Source organism: Oncorhynchus masou, chromosome 32, assembly GCF_036934945.1.
Source record: "Oncorhynchus masou masou isolate Uvic2021 chromosome 32, UVic_Omas_1.1, whole genome shotgun sequence".
In the NCBI taxonomy this organism is placed as follows: Eukaryota; Metazoa; Chordata; class Actinopteri; order Salmoniformes; family Salmonidae; genus Oncorhynchus; species Oncorhynchus masou.
In genome coordinates this window covers 79,939,612-79,966,757 of record NC_088243.1, presented here as the reverse complement: position 1 = coordinate 79,966,757, position 27,146 = coordinate 79,939,612, and the positions used below count along the sequence as shown (strand labels likewise).

General features: G+C 45.9%; 2 protein-coding genes across 5 annotated transcripts in view; one reads left to right on the top strand and one right to left on the bottom strand.

Moving 5' to 3' along the window:
• The window catches only part of LOC135526660 (NEDD4-binding protein 3-A-like), a 64,909-nt gene extending 57,554 nt beyond the window's left edge, over positions 1–7,355 (top strand). For 2 of the 3 annotated variants that reach the window (XM_064955197.1, XM_064955196.1), the window contains exons 9-10: positions 1,737–1,992; positions 3,931–7,355. In XM_064955197.1, coding sequence (XP_064811269.1) covers positions 1,737–1,992; positions 3,931–4,403 — 729 coding nt within the window. In that variant the 3' untranslated portion in view covers positions 4,404–7,355. Of the gene's footprint in view, positions 1–1,736; positions 2,745–3,930 lie in introns of those variants that run through there. The other variant, XM_064955198.1, reaches the window with a different exon arrangement.
• Positions 7,356–9,184: 1,829 nt separating this feature from the next.
• Positions 9,185–21,716, bottom strand: LOC135526658 (E3 ubiquitin-protein transferase RMND5B-like). 2 transcript variants are annotated; one of them, XM_064955194.1, is made up of 10 exons: positions 21,666–21,716; positions 20,217–20,389; positions 19,428–19,570; positions 19,108–19,245; positions 18,880–18,980; positions 18,001–18,167; positions 15,013–15,178; positions 13,192–13,294; positions 11,218–11,372; positions 9,185–11,093 (listed from the first exon to the last, which is right to left on the bottom strand). In XM_064955194.1, the coding sequence occupies exons 2-10, from the start codon at positions 20,353–20,355 to the stop codon at positions 11,030–11,032; spliced, it is 1,176 nt and encodes a 391-aa protein (XP_064811266.1). In that variant the 5' UTR covers positions 20,356–20,389; positions 21,666–21,716; the 3' UTR covers positions 9,185–11,029. The 2 variants fall into 2 exon arrangements, with proteins under 2 accessions (XP_064811266.1, XP_064811267.1); XM_064955195.1 differs by lacking the exon at positions 21,666–21,716 and adding an exon at positions 20,986–21,659.
• Between the last annotated feature and the right edge of the window lie 5,430 nt (positions 21,717–27,146).

Below are 27,146 nucleotides of genomic sequence, written 5' to 3'. Positions count from 1 at the left end.
ATGGAAGGTGAGGGGGTAGGAGGATGTAGTGGGGAAGGTGAGGGGGTAGGAGGATGTAGTATTGAAGGTGAGGGGGTAGGAGGATGTAGTATGGAAGGTGAGGGGGTAGGAGGATGTAGTGGGGAAGGTGAGGGGGTAGGAGGATGTAGTATGGAAGGTGAGGGGGTAGGAGGATGTAGTGGGGAAGGTGAGGGGGTAGGAGGATGTAGTGGGGAAGGTGAGGGGGTAGGAGGATGTAGTATGGAAGGTGAGGGGGTAGGAGGATGTAGTGGGGAAAGTGAGGGGGTAGGAGGATGTAGTGGGGAAGGTGAGGGGGTAGGAGGATGTAGTATGGAAGGTGAGGGGGTAGGAAGATGTAGTGGGGAAAGTGAGGGGGTAGGAGGATGTAGTGGGGAAGGTGAGGGGGTAGGAGGATGTAGTATGGAAGGTGAGGGGGTAGGAGGATGTAGTGGGGAAAGTGAGGGGGTAGGAGGATGTAGTGGGGAAGGTGAGGGGGTAGGAGGATGTAGTATGGAAGGTGAGGGGGTAGGAGGATGTAGTGGGGAAAGTGAGGGTGTAGGAGGATGTAGTGGGGAAGGTGAGGGGGTAGGAGGATGTAGTATGGAAGGTGAGGGGGTAGGAAGATGTAGTGGGGAAGGTGAGGGGGTAGGAGGATGTAGTATGGAAGGTGAGGGGGTAGGAGGATGTAGTATGTTAGGTGAGGGGGTAGGAGGATGTAGTGGGGAAGGTGAGGGGGTAGGAGGATGTAGTGGGGAAGGTGAGGGTGTAGGAGGATGTAGTAGGGACGGTGAGGGGGTAGGAGGGTGTAGTGGGGAAGGTGAGGGGGTAGGAGGATGTAGTGGGGAAGGTGAGGGGGTAGGAGGATGTAGTATGGAAGGTGAAGGGGTAGGAGGATGTAGTATGGAAGGTGAAGGGGTAGGAGGATGTAGTGGGGAAGGTGAGGGGGTAGGAGGATGTAGTGGGGGAGGTGAGGGTGTAGGAGGATGTAGTGTGGAAGGTGAGGGGGTAGGAGGATGTAGTGGGGAAGGTGAGGGGGTAGGAGGATGTAGTGGGGAAGGTGAGGGTGTAGGAGGATGTAGTGGGGAAGGTGAGGGGGTAGGAGGATGTAGTAGGGAAGGTGAGGGTGCAGGAGGATGTAGTGGGGAAGATGAGGGGGTAGGAGGATGTAGTATGGAAGGTGAGGGGGTAGAAGGATGTAGTGGGGAAGGTGAGGGGGTAGGAGGATGTAGTGGGGAAGGTGAGGGGGTAGGAGGATGTAGTGGGGAAGGTGAGGGGGTAGGAGGATGTAGTGGGGGAGGTGAGGGTGTAGGAGGATGTAGTGTGGAAGGTGAGGGGGTAGGAGGATGTAGTGGGGAAGGTGAGGGGGTAGGAGGATGTAGTGGGGAAGGTGAGGGTGTAGGAGGATGTAGTGGGGAAGGTGAGGGGGTAGGAGGATGTAGTGGGGTCGGTGAGGGGTTCGGAGGATGTAGAGTTGTAGGTAGGTAAAAGGTAAAAACATAGAGATGGGTCCGTGAACTAAGAGGACGGAGGACAGGCATAGGTTAATTTTTATTGTTTATTTCACTTTTGTATATTATCTACCTCACTTGCTTTGGCAATGTTAACACATGTTTCCCATGCCAATAAAGCCCCTTGAATTGAATTGAATTGAGAGGAGGATTTGACTGAGGGATGCTGGTGAAGAGCAGGGTTTATTTAACAGCCTCTTTCACCACTCCTCCCTCCTTACCTTTCAGGTGTGTCAGAAGTCGGGTGAGATCTCGTTGTTGAAGCAACAGCTGCGTGATTCCCAGGCGGAGGTGACCAGCAAGCTGTCAGAGCTGTTCCAGCTGAAGACCCAGCTGAGAGAGACCAGAGGAGAGCTGCAGAGCCGTGATGGACAGATAGACACGCTGCAGACAGCCCTACAGGGGGCGCAACTTCAACAACTGGAGAAAGGTGGAGCAGAGGAGAGTGGAACACGAGAGTCTGGAGGATCAGGAGGGGCATCAGGTATAGATATGTGGTCCTCTGGAGCTCAGCATGGCGCTTGCATCGCCAGGGTTGTGGGTTTGATTCCTGGGGCCACATATACCTCAAATGTATGCAAGCATGACTGTTAGTCGCTTTTGATAAAAATTGTCTGTTAAAGATAATTTATTATCATGTTATGTTTTATATGTTATGTTTGATTGTTTTGTTATGTTATGTTTGATTGTTTTGTTATGTTATGTTATATTTGATTGTAATTTCATGTTATGTTTGATTGTTACAGTATGTTTGATTGTTACAGTATGTTTGATTGTTTTGTTATGTTATGTTTGATGGTTGTGTTATGTTTGATTGTTATGTTTGATGGTTGTGTTTGATGGTTGTGTTTGATTGTTGTGTTTGATTGGTGTGTTTGATTGTTGTGTTTGATTGTTGTGTTTGATTGGTGTGTTTGATTGTTGTGTTTGATTGTTGTGTTTGATTGTTGTGTTTGATTGTTGTGTTTGATTGGTGTGTTTGATTGTTGTGTTTGATTGTTGTGTTTGATTGTTATGTTTGATGGTTGTGTTTGATTGTTGTGTTTGATTGGTGTGTTTGATTGGTGTGTTTGATTGTTGTGTTTGATTGTTGTGTTTGATTGGTGTGTTTGATTGTTGTGTTTGATGGTTGTGTTTGATGGTTGTGTTTGATGGTTGTGTTTGATTGTTGTGTTTGAATGGTGTGTTTGATTGTTGTGTTTGATTGGTGTGTTTGATTGTTATTTAATGTTAGAGAGGGAGAGAGAGGGAGAGAGAGAGAGGGGAAGAGGAGGAAGAGAAAGAGAGGGAGAGAGAGAGAGAGAGGGGAAGAGGAGGAAGAGAGGGAGAGAGAGAGAGAGAGAGAGAGAGAGAGGGGGGGAAGAGGAGGAAGAGAAAGAGAGGGAGAGAGAGAGGGGAAGAGGAGGAAGAGAAAGAGAGGGAGAGAGAGAGAGAGAGAGAGAGGGGAAGAGGAGGAAGAGAAAGAGAGGGCGAGAGAGAGAGAGGGATGTCTCTCCACTGGATGTCAGAAGGTGAATTCACCAATTTGTAAGTCGCTCTGGATAAGAGCGTCTGCTAAATGACTTAAATGTAAATGTAAATGTTATGTTTGATTGTTGTGTTTGATTGTTGTGTTTGATTGTTGTGTTTAATTTTTATGTTATGTTTGATTGTAATGTTATATTATGTTTGATAGTTATGTTACATTATGTTTGATTGTAATGTTACATTATGTTTGATAGTTATGTTACATTATGTTTGATTGTAATGTTACATTATGTTTGATAGTTATGTTACATTATGTTTGATTGTCATGTGTTTGTGTGACTAATGTTACTGTGTTGACCAATAAGATAATTGGTGATCATTACATTGTCTTTATCTCTCGCTCTCTCTCTGCTCCCCTCTCTTTCTCTTCCTCCTCTTCCCCTCTCTCTCTCTCTCTGCTCCCCTCTCTTTCTCTTCCTCCTCTTCCCCTCTCTCTCTCTGCTCCCCTCTCTTTCTCTTCCTCCTCTTCCCCTCTCTCTCTCTCCCTCTCTCTCTTTATCTTCCCTCTCTCTCCCTCTCTTTCTCTTCCTCCTCTTCCCCTCTCTCTCTCTCTCTCTCCCTCTCTTTCTCTTCCTCCTCTTCCCCTCTCTCTCTCTCTCTCTCCCTCTCTTTCTCTCCCTCCTCTTCCCCTCTCTCTCTCTCTCCCTCTCTTTCTCTTCCTCCTCTTCCCCTCTCTCTCTCTCTCTTTCCCTCTCTTTCTCTCCCTCCTCTTCCCCTCTCTCTCTCTCTCCCTCTCTTTCTCTTCCTCCTCTTCCTCTCTCTCTCTCTTTCTCTTCCTCCTCTTCCCCTCTCTCTCTCTCTCTCTCTCTCCCTCTCTTTCTCTTCCTCCTCTTCCCCTCTCTCTCTCCCTCCCTCTCTTTATCTTCTCTCTCTCCCTCCCTCTCTTTATCTCCAGGTCCTACAGAGGAGCGTCTGCGAGCAGAGCTGTTGTTAGAGCGTTGTCAGAGCGAGGCCCAGGCTACGGCCTTCGAGCAGGAGAGACAGACGTGGCAGACAGAGAAGGAGAAAGTCATCTGCTACCAGAGAGAGCTGCAGGCCAGCTACCTGGACATGTACCACCACAACCAACTACTGGAGAGAGAACTATACCTGCTCAGAGGAGGAGGAGGAACACTGGAGAGAGAACTATACCTGCTCAGAGGAAGAGGAGGAGGAGGAACACTGGAGAGGGAACTGCAAGATGTGAGGGGAGGAAGAGGAGAAGGAGGAGGGCGAGAGATGGGAGACTACAGTAACGAGTCACTGGAGAGGGAAGTGCAGGAGGTGAGGAGAGGAAGAGGAGGAGGAGAGAGAGAAAGAGGAGAGGAAGACATCATACCTCCTCCTGGTCTTCCCTGGATAGAGAGGATAGAGTCGTCTGAGATTTGACTGAGTGGACACTAGATGGGGGGCCCATTCCAAACCAAACACTCAACCCCTCTTCCTATCTCCTTGATGAATACTCAGGCTTCTTACAGACTTTAAAGGACAGGAGGGCCCCATTCCAAACCAAATCCTCACCCCTTATCTTTATTTCCTTGTGGATGGCCCAGTTCCAATTCCAAAACAACACTGCACTCCTATACCTGTGTAAACTAGACTGAATAGTGTGCATATATAATCAGCAATACAATGATACCCTCTCTGGTACTGTTTTTTGGAAGTTCCACTTCCTACTTCCTGTTTCAATCCACCAATAAATGACAACTTCCTGTTTCAGTCCACCAATCAATGACAGCGTATTAGAGTCGAGAACACTTTACAATCCTTCAAGCACGACACCGACTAAACCTCACTTTAGAGGGCTGCTTGTATGTACAAAGGATAATAATAATAATAATAATAATAATAAACCTATTTGTAAATGTTACTTATTCAAATTTTGTCCTGTGTGTATATAATCAAACCAGTGTGTTTGATAGTTCCGATCCGCACAGCCGTTCTGTGGGCTTGAAGTTCAAACACTGACTGGGGGAAAGTAAGGGTAGGTATGCGTCCCAAATGGCACCCTATACCCTGTATAGTGCACTACTTTTGACCAGGACCATTGGGGCTCTTGTCAAAAGTAGTGCACTACATAGGAAATAGGGAGCCGTTTCAGATGCAACCTAGAACGTTGTCCAAAGGATCTAAAGGGATTTGGGTTTTGTCCCGGTGAGGTGAGGTACGGTCATTGTCACTGGATAATAAGTATGTAGTGTGTAGAGTAGGCCTAATGTAAATGACATGAACATCTCTCTTCATTCAGGGAGCGTCCAGGGAGCTGGGCTCAGAGGAGAAACACAACATCACTCCACCATCAGAGGCCAACACACGGATGCTGCTGCTCTGCCATTAACAACAAGGGGAATTGTAGTCTTGTTTTTGTTGTTGGAAAATGACCCTTTAAGAAAACCTGTAATACTGTAGTGATACTGTATTCAGGACATTTAATGGAATTTATATTTAAATTTATATTTATTGTCATGTGATTCTATTTTCTGTCCCCAAATCACTATATTGTGATCTGTATATAGTTGTTAGTTAGATATACTAATGCTGCAGAAGCATGTACTCTTTGAGGAAATAGCCTGAATAGACTGATATTACAGCGCTGGCCGTTATTCTGCATCCCATTGGACTAATTACTGATCATCTATTGTTGCTGTCGGAGAAAAAACCTCATCACCTTAAACGGATACTTTTCAGCAAATGGAAGAAAATTGCCATACTTTCCCCATTAACAAACATACAATTACATAACTTTTCTCAAGTTATTTTGAATACATTTTATTGGTCCTAGATTCATTAAATATTCAGAGTTCATTGACGGGAGTTACTGCTTTCAATACATGTTAAAATATATATATATATATATATATATGGCAAAAATAGTTTTTCATCTGACAGCAACGTTTTGTTTAGGGAAAAATAAATACTGTACTGTGACTTGTGTTAAACCACTGGAGTTAAATAAATATATATATATATATATATAAATATTATATATGTTGGTTCTACATTTCTATAATAAACATGTATCAAGTGGTGGGAGAGTTTCTTTGAGGGCTATTTGTTTTACGTTAGCAGTTGCCTAAGTAATAAAAACAGGCGGCAGGGTGGCCTAGTGGTTAGAGTGTAGAGGGGGTAGGGTAGCCTAGTGGTTAGAGTGTAGAGGCTGTAGGGTAGCCTAGTGGTTAGAGTGTAGAGGCTGTAGGGTAGCCTAGTGGTTAGAGTGTAGAGGGGGTAGGGTGGCCTAGGGGTTAGAGTGTAGAGGGGGTAGGGTAGCCTAGTGGTTAGAGTGTATAGGCTGTAGGGTAGCCTAGTGGTTAGAGTGTAGAGGCTGTAGGGTAGCCTAGTGGTTAGAGTGTAGAGGGGGTAGGGTGGCCTAGTGGTTAGAGTGTAGAGGGGGTAGGGTAGCCTAGTGGTTAGAGTGTAGAGGCTGTAGGGTAGCCTAGTGGTTAGAGTGTAGAGGCTGTAGGGTAGCCTAGTGGTTAGAGTGTAGAGGGCGTAGGGTAGCCTAGTGGTTAGAGTGTAGAGGCTGTAGGGTAGCCTAGTGGTTAGAGTGTAGAGGCTGTAGGGTAGCCTAGTGGTTAGAGTGTAGAGGCTGTAGGGTACCTAGTGGTTAGAGTGTAGAGGGGGTAGGGTGGCCTAGTGGTTAGAGTGTAGAGGGGGTAGGGTAGCCTAGTGGTTAGAGTGTAGAGGCTGTAGGGTAGCCTAGTGGTTAGAGTGTAGAGGCTGTAGGGTAGCCTAGTGGTTAGAGTGTAGAGGGCGTAGGGTAGCCTAGTGGTTAGAGTGTAGAGGCTGTAGGGTAGCCTAGTGGTTAGAGTGTAGAGGCTGTAGGGTAGCCTAGTGGTTAGAGTGTAGAGGCTGTAGGGTAGCCTAGTGGTTAGAGTGTAGAGGCTGTAGGGTAGCCTAGTGGTTAGAGTGTAGAGGCTGTAGGGTAGCCTAGTGGTTAGAGTGTAGAGGGGGTAGGGTAGCCTAGTGGTTAGAGTGTAGAGGGGGTAGGGTAGCCTAGTGGTTAGAGTGTAGAGGGGGTAGGGTAGCCTAGTGGTTAGAGTGTAGAGGCTGTAGGGTAGCCTAGTGGTTAGAGTGTAGAGGGCGTAGGGTGGCCTAGTGGTTAGAGTGTAGAGGCTGTAGGGTAGCCTAGTGGTTAGAGTGTAGAGGCTGTAGGGTAGCCTAGTGGTTAGAGCGTTGGACTAGTAACCAGAAGGTTGTGAGTTCAAACCTCCGAGCTGACAAGGTACAAATCTGTCGTTCTGCCCCTGAACAGGCAGTTAACCCACTGTTCCCGGGCTGTCATTGAAAATAAGAATTTGTTCTTAACTGACTTGCCTGGTTAAATAAAAAGTACAACCTGTATCTACACCTTGTAGTAATTCACTGGTAGGGTATACTATACTATAATGTACTGTACTATGCTATACGACACTGAACCCGGTAACATAGAGTCTTGTACTACACAGTAAACATAAAAGTGTTAATTTAACTCCTAAGAGTGAATTCAACACTGTTTCAGATAACATTTGGTCCCATTCTACATAGTGTTAAAGTTACTCTACAAGTAGTGTCAGATTTTCAGAGTCAATTTGATGTTACAATTCACACACGTGTAATAATATTTTTTTAATTCCACTGAATTGAGTTGAATTTACACTGCAATTACTGCATAATTTTAAACAATTTTTACAAGACAAAAAGTCCCCTTGTTGTTAGTACTCATCCTGGGTTATGTCAACTCTGTCATTTTTACACCCCCTTTTTTAACTCTACATTCCTCTCAGACTTGGTTACCTTTCCCCCATCCTCCTGGGACTTTAAATACCTATTTGTTGTGTGCAGGACTGGACAATGGGAGAATCTCTCAATTGCCTACTGTTCGCCTTCTTCTCAAAACCCATTGGAGGAGAAGGTTAGAGGGGCAGGACTCCTGGCTTATTCATCCAATGGGTTTTGAGAAGGTGGAGAGGACACGAGGAGTATGCAACTGAGATTCTCCCAATATCTGTAGTGAAGGAGACTATTAACTGAGAGATTAGTTTTTGTGGCCCCTCTGAACTACAGATTGGAGGAATCTGCTAGGAAATTCCCCTTTACAATGTCTCGGCCTTGGATCCTTATCACCACACACCCTGTCACTCCCCTGTACAAACCTGGCCCTTACATACCCCCTCCCTGAGTTTGGACATTAGAGGGCAGAGGTCAGCCTAGATGTGAACAGAGGAGGATCTTTGTTAGCGTAAGGAACAGGTCTTTCCATGGGAGCCAGACAAGGTAAGCTGAAGAGAAGGGGAGTGGCTGCCCTGTGTGGTTTTGTGAAGTTGAGTGCTGGACACACCAACACCCAGTGTTCTTTTAGAATCCTGATGGAAAAATATCTGTATGTACCACAGGAGGTTGGTGCAACCTTAATTGGGGAGGACGGACTCGTAGTAATGGCATGAACGGAATATATGGAATGGCATCCAACTCATTAAACACCTGGTTTCCATTCACTCCATCCCAGCCATTATTGACTCCTCCTGCCACCCACTCTCAAGCATATTTGACTTGTGTAGTTGCCAGGTTCATGGTTTGAGCACTTAGCAAACAGCCCTGTTTTAGACTTGACGTGTATGTTCCCGGGAGGGGGGGGGGGGGGTCAAGCCAAACACCATCTCTCCCTCTGACTCACCAACCTCCATCTAACATTATATAAACCAGGGCTTAATATAACTCCACAACTCATATAGGTGGCTGTGAGAGGGCGATTGTCTTCTGAGTGTGGGTTGATGAACGATATTAACTCATGATTCTGTGTTGCTGCTCGGTATGTAGGAGGGACTCTACACATGCAACCCTCACTGCTCGGATTTCAAGCATTCAATGTTAGGCAGCTTACAGTATTACTTACAACTATACCACACGCTAGTTCAAGTCAACAGGATAGTTTTTGCGTGAAGTGAATACAGCTCGCCCAGGTGGAGATGTTTCTGCAACTAAAATCTCAGGCTGAGACACGTTGTTTAGTATGGAGTCATCTGGTGTGGTAAGGCCGCCATCTGGTGGCATCTGCAGGAAGAGCATGTGAGTCAATAATAGTAGCTCGTATTGGCTGTCACCAAAAAATAACTACCCAGTACATCTTACTGCAGCTAACCAAACAGAAAAACAACCAAACTCTGATACATTTCACAAACATAAAAACAGAGTTGGAGTATAAAGTCTTTATTCCATTTCAAGATGCAAGTATAATATGAAACATGTTAGAGAATAAATATGTACAATAAAACTTGAATAAAGAAGCAGGTAAAAGGCAAACCTATCAGACAACTCAATAACTCTGACTGCTGGACAAGAAAAAGAACCCAAGGAAGAAGCCATAACAGATCTTATTCTGGGAAAGGAGGTGAATGATTGTCAACCAAAAGCAGGAAATAAAATGTCAAATCAACTAAACACAAAAGAACGTGTACGCACAAATAAAGACCTGTCACCATCATTCATTCTGACTGGAGATCAGTGCAGAGTTGCTATAATGGCTGACTGCTACCATGTGTCGGCTGTTAAAGATATGCTGGTGCAGACCTCGCTGACATCACCATTTCATGGGCTGGTATGACATCACCATTTCATGGGCTGGTATGACATCACCATTTCATGGGCTGGGAACTATCTGTTTGGTCCAATGAGAAGGATTTGATCATGGATCCAATACTGATGTTGCTATTTTGTGGCAGAATTATATTTCATAAAAAGGTATAAAGTTACTTAAGGTTTCACTATTTTACAGGAGACTTGGTTCTAGCGATGATAAATAAAAACAAAATCAGACTTCACAGTAGTAGAATTTGTTTTTGTTAAATAGATCGGCCTACACAGAACAAGAAACAGGAAAATTATTGTTATTGGAGGCAGTTGCAAAATCAATCAGCCAATTGACCCTCGACCTCTCCATGATCACAACTGCTGATCATCACACATACATGTACTGTAACCCATAGTGACTTTCAACCAATCAGGGCCTTTATTACATCATAGCCAATAGGCAAGATTTTACTCTTTTTTTTACAATCAGTGTTCCATTCACAAACTGTAACCACGGTCACCTCAACCTATCAGCCAATCACAACCTCTCAATACAATATATATGTGAATATACTTTCTCAGAGGCCACTTGGCTTTACCTCTGTAATATAGAAGTTTAAATACTCTCCTGAAATCAGACAACTTCCTAAAAACCATAATGTCACATCACCTAACATCCATTCAACCGACCATTCTGTGTTCAGAGGAAAGCCTACAGATGGATATATAGAGGACTCTGTGTTGAGGAAAGCCTACAGATGGATATATAGAGGACTCTGTGTTGAGGAAAGCCTACAGATGGATGTAGAGGATTCTGTGTTTTGAGGAAAGCCTACAAATGGATATATAGAGGATTCTGTGTTTTGAGGAAAGCCTACAAATGGATATAGAGGATTCTGTGTTTTGAGGAAAGCCTACAGATGGATATATAGAGGATTCTGTGTTTTGAGGAAAGCCTACAGATGGATATATAGAGGATTCTGTGTTTTGAGGAAAGCCTACAAATGGATATATAGAGGATTCTGTGTTTTGAGGAAAGCCTACAGATGGATATAGAGGATTCTGTGTTTTGAGGAAAGCCTACAGATGGATATATAGAGGATTCTGTGTTTTGAGGAAAGCCTACAGATGGATATATAGAGGATTCTGTGTTCTGAGGAAAGCCTACAGATGGATATATAGAGGAAAGAAACAAGGAACAGAGCAGTCGTCCAAAAACTCTACAACTCAACTTGATACCCCATGATAAACGCATCATCACATCCTTAACAAGAATTAGCCTATAGTAAGTTCTGCGGGCAGCTGCAAATGAGTGTCAATGAATGAATGATCCTTTTGAGATCTCTCTCTCTTAGGAGGTAGGATGGGGGATTTACAGGGGTCCTGGGGTAGCAGGTCGCTACCGTAGCTCAAAGGAGCTCCACTTTGCCTGGGGGTTTCCAGGGGGTTTCAGGAAACAGGATGGGGGATCAAAAGAAGATCTGCTTGGCATCTGACGGGTTCTGCTCCATGGGACAGTAGGGACATTTCAGTCTGAGGAGATGGAGGACAGAGTTAGACATATACAGACCGGCAGGAGAGTTTAACCACAGAGTTCCACAGGTCTGACTGTCAATGGTTGAGTGCCTGTTTGTCTGTCAACCTGGATCAGACTCACTTTCCAGCGTTGGTGAGTTTGTTGAGGGCGTCTCTGGAGATGACGTGTCCACAGATGAGCTTCATGGGAGGGTTGCTCTCTGACGTCTGCTGGCGGAGGATGGGACAGGCGAACACAGAGTGGTACCAGCACTTCTTTCCCAGGTCTATCTCAATCTGGAGGGAGGGGAGACAGGACCGCTTCATTACCCTTCTATGACAACCTTCATTAATAATCCATTATAAAATGGTTATACACTGCTCAAAAAAATAAAGGGAACACTAAAATAACACATCCTAGATCTGAATGAATGAAATATTCTTATTAAATTAATTTTTCTTCACACAGTTGAATGTGCTGACAACAAAATCACACAAAAATGATCAATGGAAATCAAATTTATCAACCCATGGAGGTCTGGATTTGGAGTCACACTCAAAATTAAAGTGGAAAACCACACTACAGGTTGATCCAACTTTGATGTAATGTCCTTAAAACAAGTCAAAATGTGTGTGTGTGTATTAGTGTGTGTGTGGCCTCCACGTGCCTGTGTGACCTCCCTACAACGCCTGGGCATGCTCCTGATGAGGTGGCGGATGGTCTCCTGAGGGATCTCCTCCCAGACCTGGACTAAAGCATCCGCCAACTCCTGGACAACGTGGCGTTGGTGGATGGAGCGAGACATGATGTCCCAGATGTGCTCAATTGGATTCAGGTCTGGGAACGGGCGGGCCAGTCCATAGCATCAATACCTTCCTCCTGCAGGAACTGCTGACACACTCCAGCCACATGAGGTAGAGCATTGTCTTGCATTAGGAGGAACCCAGGGCCAACCGCACCAGCATATGGTCTCACAAGGGGTCTGTGGATCTCATCTCGGTACCTAATGGCAGTCAGGCTACCTCTGGCGAGCACATTGAGGGCTGTGCGGCCCCCCAAAGAAATGCCACCCCACACCATGACTGATCCACCGCCAAACCGGTCATGCTGGAGGATGTTGCAGGCAGCGAACGTTCTCCACGGCGTCTCCAGACTGTCACATGTGCTCAGTGTGAACCTGCTTTCATCTGTGAAGAGCACAGGGCGCCAGTGGGGAATTTGCAAAGCTTGGTGTTCTCTGGCAAATGCCAAACGTCCTGCACGGTGTTGGTCTGTAAGCACAACCCTCACCTGTGGACGTCGGGCCCTCATACCACCCTCATGGAGTCTGTTTCTGACCGTTTGAGCAGACACATGCACATGGCCTGCTGAAGGTCATTTTGCAGTGCTCTGGCAGTGCTCCTCCTGCTCCTCCTTGCACAAAGGCGGAGGTAGCGGTCCTGCTGCTGCTGAGTTGTTGCCCTCCTACGGCCTCCTCCACGTCCCCTGATGTACTGGCCTGTCTCCTGGTAGCGCCTCCATGCTCTGGACACTACGCTGACAGACACAGCAAACCTTCTTACCACAGCTCGCATTGATGTGCCATCCTGGATGAGCTGCACTACCTGGGCCACTTGTGTGGGTTGTAGGCTCCGTTTCATGCTACCACTAGAGTGAAAGCACCGCCAGCATTCAAAAGTGACCAAAACATCAGCCAGGAAGCATAGGAACTGGAAGTGGTCTGTGGTCCCCACCTGCAGAACCACTCCTTTTTTGGGGGTGTCTTGCTAATTGCCTATAATTTCTACCTGTTGGCTATTCCATTTGCACAACAGCATGTGAAATTTATTGTCAATCAGTGTTGTTTCCTAAGTGGACAGTTTGATTTCACAGAAGTGTGATTGACTTGGAGTTACATTGTGTTGTTTAAGTGTTCCCTTTATTTTTTTGAGCAGTGTAGTATTATTATACATGTTATTTTGGATTTATTTTCTATTTCATGAATAGTTCAAAATAGTTATGATTTACATTCTTGCTTTTAAATGCTAATAAATAGTCTGAGGATTCACCACCCAGAGAAAGTCACCCAGAGAAAGTCATGAGAGAAAAGCAGAGAGCTTAGAGAGGGAGACTTACAGGCAGCTCGTCCTTGTGTGTCCAGACTCCACTACACTGTCTCTGTTCAATCACCTGTTTGATGTTCATCAGGACGGGCAGAGCCATGCAGCCTGACGCAAAACTGACAAAGAATTCAACACAGAGAGACATACATGGAAATCACAGATATCGTTGAAGTCCGAGGTTTACATACAGCTTAGCTAAATACATTTAAACTCAGTTTTTCACAATTCCTGACATTTAATCCTAGTAAAAATTCCCTGTCTTAGGTCAGTTAGGATCACCACTTTGTTTTAAGAATGTGAAATGTCAGAGTAATTGCAGAGAGAATGATTTATTTCATCACATTCCCAGTGGGTCAGAAGTTTAAATACACTCAATTAGTATGTGGTAGCATTGCCTTTAAATTGTTTAACTTGGGTCAAACGTGTCGGGTAGCCTTCCACAAGCTTCCCACAATAAGTTGAGTGAATATTGGCCCATTCCTTCTGACAGAGCTGGTGTAACTGGGTCAGGTTTGTAGGCCTCCTTGCTCGCACATGCTTTTTCAGTTCTGCCCACAAGTTCTCTATAGAATTGAGGTCAGGGTTTTGTGATGGCCACTCCATTACCTTGACTTTGTTGTCCTTAAGCCATTTTGCCACAACTTTGGAAGCATGCCTGTGGTCATTGTCCATTTGGAAGACCCATTTGCAACCAAGCTATAACTTCCTGACTGATGTCTTGAGATGTGGCTTCAATATATCCACCTAATTTTCCTGCCTCATGAAGCCATCTATTTTGTGAAGAGCACCAGTCCCTCCTGCAGCAAAGCACCCCCACAACATGATGCTGCCACCCCCGTGCTTTATGGTTGGGATGGTGTTCTTCGGCTAGCAAGCCTCCCCCTTTTTCCTCCAACCATAACGATGGTCATTATGGCCAAACAGTTCTGTTTTTGTTTCATCAAACCAGAGGAGATTTCACCAAAAAGTACAATCTTTGTCCCGATGTGCAGTTGCGTACCATAATCTGCCTTTTTTATGGCGGTTTTGGAGCAGTGGCTTCTTCCTTGCTGAGTGGCCTTTCAGGTTATGTTGATATAATACTCGTTTTACTGTCGATAGATACTTTTGTACCTGTTTCCTCCAGCATCTTCACAAGGTCCTTTGCTGTTGTTCTGGGATTGATTTGCACTTTTCGCACCAAAGTACGTTCATCTCTAGGAGACAGTCTAGTATGACAGCTGCGTGGTCCCATGGTGTTTATACTTGCGTACTATTGTTTGTACAGATGAACATGGTACCTTCAGGCATTTGGAAATTGCTGCCAAGGATGAACCAGACTTGTGGAGGTCTACAATTTTTTTTCTGGGGTCTTGGCTGATTTCTTGATTATCCGATGATGTCAAGCAAAGAGGCACTGAGTTTGAAGGTAGGCCTTGAAATACATCCACAGGTACACCTCCAATAGGTTAATTGACATCATTTCAGTCAATCAGAAGCTTCTAAAGCCATGACATCATTTCCTGGAATTTTCCAATCTGTTTAAAGGCACAGTCATCTTAGTGTATGTAAAACTTCTGACCCACTCAAATTGTGATACGGTGAAATAATCTGTCTGTAAACAATTGTTGGAACAATGTCTTGTGTCCTGCACAAAGTAGATGTCCTAACCGACCTGCTAAAACTATAGTATGTTAACAAGACATTTGTGAAGTGGTAGAAAAACGAGTTTGAATGACTCCAACCTAAGTGTATGTAAACTTCCGACTTCAACTGTACATAATGCAGTGAAAAACAATGACAAGGAATCTTACTATCAGCGTTATACTGCTGTGTGTGTGTGTGTGTGTCTAACCTGACACTGAGAGGTGACTCTACAGACAGCCCCAGCAGAGCGCAGGCGTCCCTGGTGAAGCTGTTACAGATGTCAGCCCACTGGTTGGTCTCTAACAGAGAGCGGTAGGGAGAGTTCTCTATGCCGTGCCTCAGGTATACCAGACTACCCATGAGGATCTGGATGTCTGGGGGAGAGGAGACAGTGTTATTCAGGGTGTCTGGGGGAGAGGAGACAGTGTTATTCAGGGTGTCTGGGGGAGACAGGGGTTATGGAGGAGGGAGGAAGGAAGGTGTCCATTCACAGACTATTGGAACAGATCATTACTCAGCTGGTAAGAGAAAGAAGCTATGAAGTCCTGTAAGAAAGCTATCAAGAAAACATAAATGAGGGTTTCTTATTGGACAGGTTGTTCCTCCCTGTTTCAATAATATATATATATATATGCATGTATGTTTGGTGCCTAATGAACATCCTTGTCAAAAAGCTCTTCAAGACCACCAGGAGGCCCCAGCCAGGGTATGTCTGTCCCTACCTCTCTTCAAGACCACCAGGAGGCCCCAGCCAGGGTATGTCTGTCCCTACCTCTCTTCAAGACCACCAGGAGGCCCCAGCCAGGGTATGTCTGTCCCTACCTCTCTTCAAGACCACCAGGAGGCCCCAGCCAGGGTATGTCTGTCCCTACCTCTCTTCAAGACCACCAGGAGGCCCCAGCCAGGGTATGTCTGTCCCTACCTCTCTTCAAGACCACCAGGAGGCCCCAGCCAGGGTATGTCTGTCCCTACCTCTCTTCAAGACCACCAGGAGGCCCCAGCCAGGGTATGTCTGTCCCTACCTCTCTTCAAGACCACCAGGAGGCCCCAGCCAGGGTATGTCTGTCCCTACCTCTCTTCAAGACCACCAGGAGGCCCCAGCCAGGGTATGTCTGTCCCTACCTCTCTTCAAGACCACCAGGAGGCCCCAGCCAGGGTATGTCTGTCCCTACCTCTCTTCAAGACCACCAGGAGGCCCCAGCCAGGGTATGTCTGTCCCTACCTCTCTTCAAGACCACCAGGAGGCCCCAGCCAGGGTATGTCTGTCCCTACCTCTCTTCAAGACCACCAGGAGGCCCCAGCCAGGGTATGTCTGTCCCTACCTCTCTTCAAGACCACCAGGAGGCCCCAGCCAGGGTATGTCTGTCCCTACCTCTCTTCAAGACCACCAGGAGGCCCGAGCCAGGGTATGTCTGTCCCTACCTCTCTTCAAGACCACCAGGAGGCCCCAGCCAGGGTATGTCTGTCCCTACCTCTCTTCAAGACCACCAGGAGGCCCCAGCCAGGGTATGTCTGTCCCTACCTCTCTTCAAGACCACCAGGAGGCCCCAGCCAGGGTATGTCTGTCCCTACCTCTCTTCAAGACCACCAGGAGGCCCCAGCCAGGGTATGTCTGTCCCTACCTCTCTTCAAGACCACCAGGAGGCCCCAGCCAGGGTATGTCTGTCCCTACCTCTCTTCAAGACCACCAGGAGGCCCCAGCCAGGGTATGTCTGTCCCTACCTCTCTTCAAGACCACCAGGAGGCCCGAGCCAGGGTATGTCTGTCCCTACCTCTCTTCAAGACCACCAGGAGGCCCGAGCCAGGGTATGTCTGTCCCTACCTCTCTTCAAGACCACCAGGAGGCCCCAGCCAGGGTATGTCTGTCCCTACCTCTCTTCAAGACCACCAGGAGGCCCCAGCCAGGGTATGTCTGTCCCTACCTCTCTTCAAGACCACCAGGAGGCCCCAGCCAGGGTATGTCTGTCCCTACCTCTCTTCAAGACCACCAGGAGGCCCCAGCCAGGGTATGTCTGTCCCTACCTCTCTTCAAGACCACCAGGAGGCCCCAGCCAGGGTATGTCTGTCCCTACCTCTCTTCAAGACCACCAGGAGGCCCCAGCCAGGGTATGTCTGTCCCTACCTCTCTTCAAGACCACCAGGAGGCCCCAGCCAGGGTATGTCTGTCCCTACCTCTCTTCAAGACCACCAGGAGGCCCCAGCCAGGGTATGTCTGTCCCTACCTCTCTTCAAGACCACCAGGAGGCCCCAGCCAGGGTATGTCTGTCCCTACCTCTCTTCAAGACCACCAGGAGGCCCCAGCCAGGGTATGTCTGTCCCTACCTCTCTTCAAGACCACCAGGAGGCCCCAGCCAGGGTATGTCTGTCCCTACCTCTCTTCAAGACCACCAGGAGGCCCCAGCCAGGGTATGTCTGTCCCTACCTCTCTTCAAGACCACCAGGAGGCCCCAGCCAGGGTATGTCTGTCCCTCCCTCTCTTCAAGACCACCAGGAGGCCCCAGCCAGGGTATGTCTGTCCCTACCTCTCTTCAAGACCACCAGGAGGCCCCAGCCAGGGTATGTCTGTCCCTACCTCTCTTCAAGACCACCAGGAGGCCCCAGCCAGGGTATGTCTGTCCCTACCTCTCTTCAAGACCACCAGGAGGCCCCAGCCAGGGTATGTCTGTCCCTACCTCTCTTCAAGACCACCAGGAGGCCCCAGCCAGGGTATGTCTGTCCCTACCTCTCTTCAAGACCACCAGGAGGCCCCAGCCAGGGTATGTCTGTCCCTACCTCTCTTCAAGACCACCAGGAGGCCCCAGCCAGGGTATGTCTGTCCCTACCTCTCTTCAAGACCACCAGGAGGCCCCAGCCAGGGTATGTCTGTCCCTACCTCTCTTCAAGACCACCAGGAGGCCCCAGCCAGGGTATGTCTGTCCCTACCTCTCTTCAAGACCACCAGGAGGCCCCAGCCAGGGTATGTCTGTCCCTACCTCTCTTCAAGACCACCAGGAGGCCCCAGCCAGGGTATGTCTGTCCCTACCTCTCTTCAAGACCACCAGGAGGCCCCAGCCAGGGTATGTCTGTCCCTACCTCCGGTGCTTTGAGGTGAAGGACTGTTAGTGCCTACGTTCAGACCATCATATATCTGCTGCCTAAATTTCTATCTGTCCCACCCTGCTGACCTGAACAGGGGCCAGGCTGTCTGTGTTCCTACCTCTCTGGTGCTGTGAGGCGAAGGGCTGGAAGTGCCTGGCGTACTGTAGCGCCTCCAGCTGGTTGGTGATGCCTCCGTTTAACAGGCTGATGAAGTAGAGGCGGTGCAGCTTGAACTCCAGGGTACTGTTCAGGTCCAGCAGGCGCTGCCGGTTTGTTACTGCCCACCTGGATTGTAATCATTAGTGAACACCGTAGCAAACAGTTGTAAATTGAAAACAATAATTTCTATTGGACAAATTCAGTTAGGTCCCTCCCCGTTTCCTTCTGTTTGGCTCCTAGTGAATAGACCCCAATTCAATCAATTCAGGAAGTCAACTGAAATTCTAATTGACCTTGAACCCTGGCATTTCAGATCTCAATTGTGTTCACTACTCTAAAGTTAATCAGTTACTGAATGGCTGCAAATGATCAGAGGGGTTTGATTCACATTCAACTGCACACAGAGGAGGTACAGTACATACTCTAGTGCTGGTCTGAGGTCAGTATATAACAGAGAGGAGGTACAGTACATACTCTAGTGCTGGTCTGAGGTCAGTATATAACAGAGAGGAGGTACAGGACATACTCTAGTGCTGGTCTGAGGTCAGTATATAACAGAGAGGAGGTACAGGACATACTCTAGTGCTGGTCTGAGGTCAGTATATAACAGAGAGGAGGTACAGTACATACTCTAGTGCTGGTCTGAGGTCAGTATATAACAGAGAGGAGGTACAGGACATACTCTAGTGCTGGTCTGAGGTCAGTATATAACAGAGAGGAGGTACAGTACATACTCTAGTGCTGGTCTGAGGTCAGTATATAACAGAGAGGAGGTACAGGACATACTCTAGTGCTGGTCTGAGGTCAGTATATAACAGAGAGGAGGTACAGGACATACTCTAGTGCTGGTCTGAGGTCCTGCATCCTCAAGGCCTCCAGGATCCTGTTGAGTTCCAAGAAAGGCTGCTTCATGCTCATGTCAATCACTACTCCAGACTCCTGTGAGACACACAAACAACAGAGAAGCCAGGCAGTTTTAATGCATATGAAATACACCAAATGTCTTTAATTCTGGTTCTGGGGACCAACAGGGTGTGCAGGCTTTTGTTTCATCTCAGTTGTTTACCTGACATAGGTCCTCTGCCACACTCAGCATGCCTTGTCTGTACAGGTGTTCCACAATGGTCTCACTCAGGTACTTCTGTCTCTCAGGTGAGTCCCACACGGTCTCTGCCACCACTGCACTCACCTCTGCATCAAAGTTCTACAGAAACACAACCAGGAAACAACCAAAGGATAACCGGAAATAAAACACAGAATCTACTGAAATTTCTCCTTTGTGTGCTTAAGGTACATTTTATAAACCGCAAGGGAGTTGTGTCATCATTCATCTTTTCTAAAAATGTAAAGATTCTATAATGAAAGTATTTATTGGGAAAATGTTACCCTGTCGATAGCTTTGCCGACTTTGGAGACACTGCCGTGGATGTCCTTGTGTCTGGAGGCCAGCAGCTGTACCGTTTCTTTAATGTTCTTACAACACTGGGCCATCGTCTGCGATAGCACCGAAAGATCTGCATCTTGTACCCCTGAAGGAGAGCCATATATTTAGAGAGTTGGTACATTGAGGTTTCTGCATTGTGATTGACATGACACAAAACTCTATGGCAGCCATGTTGGCGCCGTAGAAATATAATGACTTACACCATGCCATGGTTGAATATTTGCTTTTGAATGCATAGACCCTCGTTGATTATCCCTTACATATTTCTATGGTTATCGACCCCATTACATGGGAACATTTTAACAATGCTATGTAACAGAATGTCTAGAATTAGAAAGATACTCAAGTGATGTCTCTGCTCTGAAGGAGACAGCAATCAGGTTCAAACAAATCAGAACATTAAAAGGTTAAAAAAAAATGCTAAAAGCAGTCCTGTTGAATGCACATAAAGAAACCTATGAATCAATTCTGTGCCGGAACCCTCGCAAGGCACGCAACCGGAGCAAAACAATATTTCATTTCTCTAGGGCCAAATTGTTTAAATAACTTCAATTGCATATTGTTGAAGTGCTTTAGTTGTACTCCTGCATCAAATTCCTCAAATATGGGGCCTGTAACAGTGTGTGCAGGTATCTATCATTCTTTCATTTAGCACCATGCACCTGCAAATGACTTGATGACTTGAGTGGACACTACTTCTAAACTAGAGCGTGGAGCTGGCTCTGCCTTACCGAATGTAACCAGCTGTCCCCGTAGCTCACAGACGCTGCGTAGTAGTTCGTCCAGACGTTCCTCTGACTGGTGTCCGTACATGACGAACCTATGGAGTACCTTCTCCAGCTCCCTCTCCACACACGCACACTGCTCCATACCTAGACTGGGACTCTACCACATTCACTACCACCTGGGAGAGACAAGACATATGGAACTAGGCCTGACACCAGACATTTCACAATATTGTTGTAGCCCTGAACCAGCTCACCTGAATCACCTAGTCAATGGGCTTGATGATTCATTGACAGGTTGAATCAGGTGTGCTAGCTCTGGAATATAGCAAATACATAGAACAACTAGGGGTCCCCGAGTAGAGGTTTGAGAACCACTGAACAAGGTCACAGACAATAGCTCAACATTTTGCAATCCTCCCATAACCCCTACAGTTTTGTTTCACTACTGGTATACCTGATTTAATCCTAACTAATCCTTTATTAGTTGAATCAGATTTGCTAGAGCCTAAAGTGTGCAATGGCACAGTATTCATAATCATTGACAGGCAACAGAAAATATGAAAGAAGAACAGTCTATTCTAAATCAACAAGTGCAGAACAGTTGTTAGGCCTGGATGTGTTGGTCTGATTGACAAATTAGGCATTCCTGCTGTATACATTTGAAAAACATTGCTTAGCAACTTTCCTCTTCTCTTCCTAAAATAAAAAAACTTTTCATTTTCATTTTTCATCTGACAAATGTAAAAAAGCTATAGTACGAAGCTAAACCTACTGTAAACCAGTGGCTCCTTTTGGAACTGCTTTGCTCGCTGAAGCTAATAGGCCCTGTCCATAGCCTCAAGCCCTCAAACAATGACATTCGACTGCAAAACAGAGTTTGAACGGTATGCTACTAGTCAAATCGTTTGCTGACACTTTGTTTGAGTCAAGTAGCTAGCTAAAGACTATCAATATAACCAGCAATGTTCTTGTTACTTACTCATAACTGACAACACATCTCTGATAACAGCTATGGTAGCAAATATCAAGTTAGCTACGCTAGCTAAGCTAACTAGCTATATCCACAACAATATGAACAGTACCAAGCCAGCTAGCGTAGCTGGTTATCTAGCTGTATAAGACGTCATATCAAACACCACTTAGTTACAATGGCGATTATCATACAGCGAGAAATCCTAATGGCAACTGAGACATGTTGTTGAGTAAGTTAGCTTGCTACGTTTGTCGCATAACGTAAACAAACAGCTAGCTAACGGTAATGTAAACCTAGCATGGACCGAAGCTGTTTGTTTGACTTGTCTATAATGGTGTATTTTAATTGATTGTATAGTTAGAAAGATAGCCAGATTGTCCAAATACTTTTTTCAATTCTCAAATATATCAACGACATGTCAGAAAATATCAAAATACATTAAAATAACAACATAAAACGTCAACATAAACACCACTTGCCTGTCGTGACAGCTATTCTCCACCAGTCGTCCTTCGATCTGCGGAACTTCCTTCCTGTGTAGCATGTCTCGGATTTTCATAATAAAAGTACTGTAGTTACTTTACCCATGAATGTACGGTTCTTAGACTTGATTCAACGTTTCAGTTTTTACAGAGTGTAAAGATACTATATTTTCAGAGTTCCATCCTCTAATACATAATCATGTATGCCTATAAAACAAGTAAAATGTAGGTTTCAAAGTGATAGCATATGATTCCAATATTAAATTGCCTCACAATAGCCTACAACTTCATTGCGAACCCCAGGTGGTGCTGTATGGACGGTTATGAATGGAGATCTATGGCCAGATTGCAGACCTATGGTGAAGACAGGTGTGTGGCTTGGAGCTGCCCAGGGGATTTCCCACCTGTGATATAACTATCTGGTAATGACCCCAGACCAGCATTGATGTAAAACACACACATACACGCACACACACACACACACACACACACACACACACACACACACACACACACACACACACACACACACACACACACACACACACACACACACACACACACACACACACACACACACACACACAAACAAACCACAATTAAGCATGTAGATTACTGAAAGTCACTCATAAGACATGTCTCAATTATTCATGTAATCAATAAATTCAAGGTCTCAATTCCGTTACTTCAATAACTTGCATTACCACATACTGAGTGTATGAGAATAAAGAAAAGTCTTGCACTAGGGATTCCGTGATCAAGCTAATCAGTGACGATTTTAGCATGTAAATCTTGGTGGGGCAAACTCCCCCAATTGTTTTTAGATGCCTGCCAGCAAAGCCACTACACAACACTAAACAATACATTAAGGCACTATAACAGTGACAAACGGTGCCTACATAAAGCCAACATCTCACCACTGCTACACCTGGAGTGAACCCTTACCACCGCTACACCTGGCTATCAGCGGAATCTTCTCTGGCAGCGAAACAGTTCATTCAGCCTCATTTACTGCCTTTCAAAAAAACACAGCTGATATGACTGACTTGCTTAAACAAATGCAGTTTCTACTGACAATTGAGATGTACAAACTATGGCATAAGGGGACGACGAGCGGATAAGAGGCAATCCGTAATTTTGATTAAAACATTAATGAGGCTACTTTTCTGTAGGTGCATGGTGGTCATACAAGCAAGGGGTGTACCACCGATTAGAGAAGCACTAGTAAGTAAGATAAGTGTTGTTCTCTGCAGCTCAGTTGGTCGAGTACGGCTCTTGCAACGCCATTACAGTGAGTTCGATTCCCTGAACCACCCATATGTAAACATTGATGCAAGCTTGACTGTAAATGGCTTCGGATAAGAGTGTCTGCTAAATGGCATATGTTATCATGACATTAGGATATCTGTACAGGTCAAATTTACTCCAATTGATCTAGTCTTTCACTCCTTATGATCTAAACATGCATAATCACACTTCACAACAGACGATTGGAGGGATTTTTTGCATGGGATCTTTCTAGAAGGTGCAATGAAACTCCCAATAGGCTAGATTACAGTCATGCACATAAATCCTTACACACACTTGGATTGCTTCAAGTTAGGTGACAGATTCACAAACCACAATTACACCCCAAAAAGAACAACAAACTAGGGCAGTTGAAAAAAGGACAGATTTGAAATGTAACCCTGCTGGTTTCTATTCAGTCCTGTTTGTCAGGAACACTAAGGGGTTGGTTTGTCCTTAAATACCTTCTATTCAGTCCTGTTTGTCATGAATACTAAGGAGTTGGTTTGTCCTTAAATACCCTCTATTCAGTCCTGTTTGTCATGAACACTAAGGGGTTGGTTTGTTCTTAAATACCCTCTATTCAGTCCTGTTTGTCATGAACACTAAGGGGTTGGTTTGTTCTTAAATACCCTCTATTCAGTCCTGTTTGTCATGAACACTAAGGGGTTGGTTTGTTCTTAAATACCCTCTATTCAGTCCTGTTTATCATGAACACTAAGGGGTTGGTTTGTTCTTAAATACCCTCTATTCAGTCCTGTTTGTCATGAACACTAAGGGGTTGGTTTGTTCTTAAATACCCTCTATTCAGTCCTGTTTGTCATGAACACTAAGGGGTTGGTTTGTTCTTAAATACCCTCTATTCAGTCCTGTTTGTCATGAACACTAAGGGGTTGGTTTGTTCTTAAATACCCTCTATTCAGTCCTGTTTGTCATGAATACTAAGGGGTTGGTTTGTTCTTAAATACCCTCTATTCAGTCCTGTTTGTCATGAACACTAAGGGGTTGGTTGGTTCTAAAATACCCTCTCATGAGACTTGGCCTTGGTTTAGCATCACAACCCAAAGATAGGAGCACAGGAAATAAACAGAGCCATATGAGTTTACTGTCTGAGGGGGAAACAGTTATCTGGCTCACAATTTCCCTCCCATGTTGTGTCTGATGGTGACAGTGGTTCACTGTTCCTCCCATGTTGTGTCTGATAGTGACAGTGGTTCACTGTTCCTCCCATGTTGTGTCTGATAGTGACAGTGGTTCACTGTTCCTCCCATGTTGTGTCTGATAGTGACAGTGGTTCACTGTTCCTCCCATGTTGTGTCTGATAGTGACAGTGGTTCACTGTTCCTCCCATGTTGTGTCTGATAGTGACAGTGGTTCACTGTTCCTCCCATGTTGTGTCTGATAGTGACAGTGGTTCACTGATCCTCCCATGTTGTGTCTGATAGTGACAGTGGTTCACTGTTCCTCCCATGTTGTGTCTGATAGTGACAGTGGTTCACTGTTCCTCCCATGTTGTGTCTGATAGTGGTTCACTGTTCCTCCCATGTTGTGTGTTATAGTTACAGTGGTTCACTGTTCCTCCCATGTTGTGTCGGATAGTGACAGTGGTTCACTGTTCCTCCCATGTTGTGTCTGATGGTGACAGTGGTTCACTGTCCCTCCCATGTTGTGTCTGATAGTGACAGTGGTTCACTGATCCTCCCATGTTGTGTCTGATAGTGGTTCACTGTTCCTCCCATGTTGTGTCTGATGGTGACAGTGGTTCACTGCTCCTCCCATGTTGTGTCTGATAGTGGTTCACTGTTCCTCCCATGTTGTGTCTGATGGTGACAGTGGTTCACTGCTCCTCCCATGTTGTGTCTGATAGTGGTTCACTGTTCCTCCCATGTTGTGTCTGATGGTGACAGTGGTTCACTGTCCCTCCCATGTTGTGTCTGATAGTGACAGTGGTTCACTGATCCTCCCATGTTGTGTCTGATAGTGACAGTTGTTCACTGTTCCTCCCATGTTGTGTCTGATAGTGACAGTGGTTCACTGTTCCTCCCATGTTGTGTCTGATAGTGACAGTGGTTCACTGTTCCTCCCATGTTGTGTCTGATAGTGACAGTGGTTCACTGTTCCTCCCATGTTGTGTACTATAGTTACAGTGGTTCACTGCTCCTCCCATGGTGTGTCTGATGGTGGCAGTGGTTCACTGTTCCTCCCATGTTGTGTCTGATGGTGACAGTGGTTCACTGTTCCTCCCATGTTGTGTCTGATAGTGACAGTGGTTCACTGTTCCTCCCATGTTGTGTCTGATAGTGACAGTGGTTCACTGTTCCTCCCATGTTGTGTCTGATAGTGACAGTGGTTCACTGTTCCTCCCATGTTGTGTCTGATAGTGACAGTGGTTCACTGTTCCTCCCATGTTGTGTCTGATAGTGACAGTGGTTCACTGTTCCTCCCATGTTGTGTCTGATAGTGACAGTGGTTCACTGTTCCTCCCATGTTGTGTGTTATAGTTACAGTGGTTCACTGTTCCTCCCATGTTGTGTCAGATAGTGACAGGAGCTCACTGTTCTCTAACACTATGTGTAACTTCTGCCTGGTGATATCTATGTGTATTTATAATGTGTCATAAAATAATGTACGCCAGTTTACTGTAGGAGAATCTGACAAACCATGGCAACCAAACCAACTGCTGTCTCCTGGCTGTCTGTCTGCTGAGGTCGCTGGTCCAGAATAAAATTATAGCTGGAGAGGATAGTTAGGGGTGTAGGATGACATCGCCGCTTATACTTAAGTGATGATCTAGGATCAGTTGCACTTGCTTCCTAATGTTTAAGTCCATAGCTGATGAAGAGTAAACTGATCCTAGGCCTGTGGTTAGAAACAGAGTCTGCCCAGATGTCCAGGGGAATGAGATCTCTCTGCCCCCTGACATAATGTTACTGCTATAATGCTCCCTCAGTCACTGTGCATTCCAAATGGCTCCCTATTCCTTATGTAGTGCACTACTTTGGAACAGGCTCTGATCAAAATTAGTGCACTACTATGGAACAGGCTGTGATCAAAATATGTGCACTTCTTTGGAAAAGGCTCTGATCAAAAGTAGTACACTACAATGGAACAGGCTCTGATCAAAAGTAGTACACTACTATGGAACAGGCTCCGATCAAAATTAGTACACTACTATGGAACAGGCTCTGATCAAAAGTAGTACACGATATAAGGACTAGGGTGCCTTTTCGTACTAAAGCCCACTGTCATTATGTTGTCTTGAGTGAGACCAGCGATCAAGGAGTTTCTACTGGCTGTGCTGAATCAGTAAGAGGACGGTGCTTTATTGGGTTAGTCCCAGAGGGACCACTGATTGTCCCCAACATGACAGGCAGACCACACACACACTGACACACCTTGTTATACATTCTCTCTAGCTACGAGTAGAAACTTCCCAAGTAAAATCTCTCACTGGCCACAACTTAAATCTCAAAACTGAAATACCTCATGAGGGGTGTTATTAACTTGGGTTTCCAAGCAAAGCAGCAACAGACAGCTGAACATGTAGTGCAACATGTGAACCTAAACACACCATGTGAACATACTGCAGATAATGTTAACCAAACAGTCTCACTAACACACAAGCACAGTGCATAAGATGCCTGCCTGTGACACAGCGGCCATTGGGTGGTCTGCAATTTTAACCCTTGACCTGGCTGGCTGACACCCAACCAGTCATTTGAGGCTACAAACTTCCTCTCACCTCTCTCTCACACATCTCGCACGCGCATGCACGCACACACACACACACACACACACACACACACACACACACACACACACACACACACACACACACACACACACACACACACACACACACACACACACACACACACACGCACCCAACATCCTGAAAGACCAAAGAGTCTAGTAGGCCAGGTAGCCATTTTGTATCCCCCTCTCTTCCCCTCTCTTCCCATTTTTCTCCCCTCTCTTCCCATTCCTCTCCCCTCTCTTCCCATTCTCTCTTCTCCATCCCTTTCTTCCCATTCCCTCTTCTTCTCCCCTCTCTTCCCATTCCCTCTTCTTCTCCCCTCTCTTCCCATTCCCTCTTCTTCTCCCCTCTCTTCCCATTCCCTCTTCTTCTCCCCTCTCTTCCCATTCCCTCTTCTTCTCCCCTCTCTTCCCATTCCCTCTTCTTCTCCCCTC

What these genes read in the sequence shown, in the direction of transcription:
- LOC135526658 (XM_064955194.1), bottom strand. Translation starts at nt 20,355, where the DNA reads ATGGAGCAGTGTGCGTGTGTGGAGAGGGAGCTGGAGAAGGTACTCCAT. An exon ending in GACCTCAGACCAGCACTAGA is followed by an intron (nt 18,168 to 18,879) that starts GTATGTCCTGTA and finishes ATTACAATCCAG; the next exon opens with GTGGGCAGTAACAAACCGGC. An exon ending in CACACAAGGACGAGCTGCCT is followed by an intron (nt 11,373 to 13,191) that starts GTAAGTCTCCCT and finishes CCCTCCCTCCAG; the next exon opens with ATTGAGATAGACCTGGGAAA.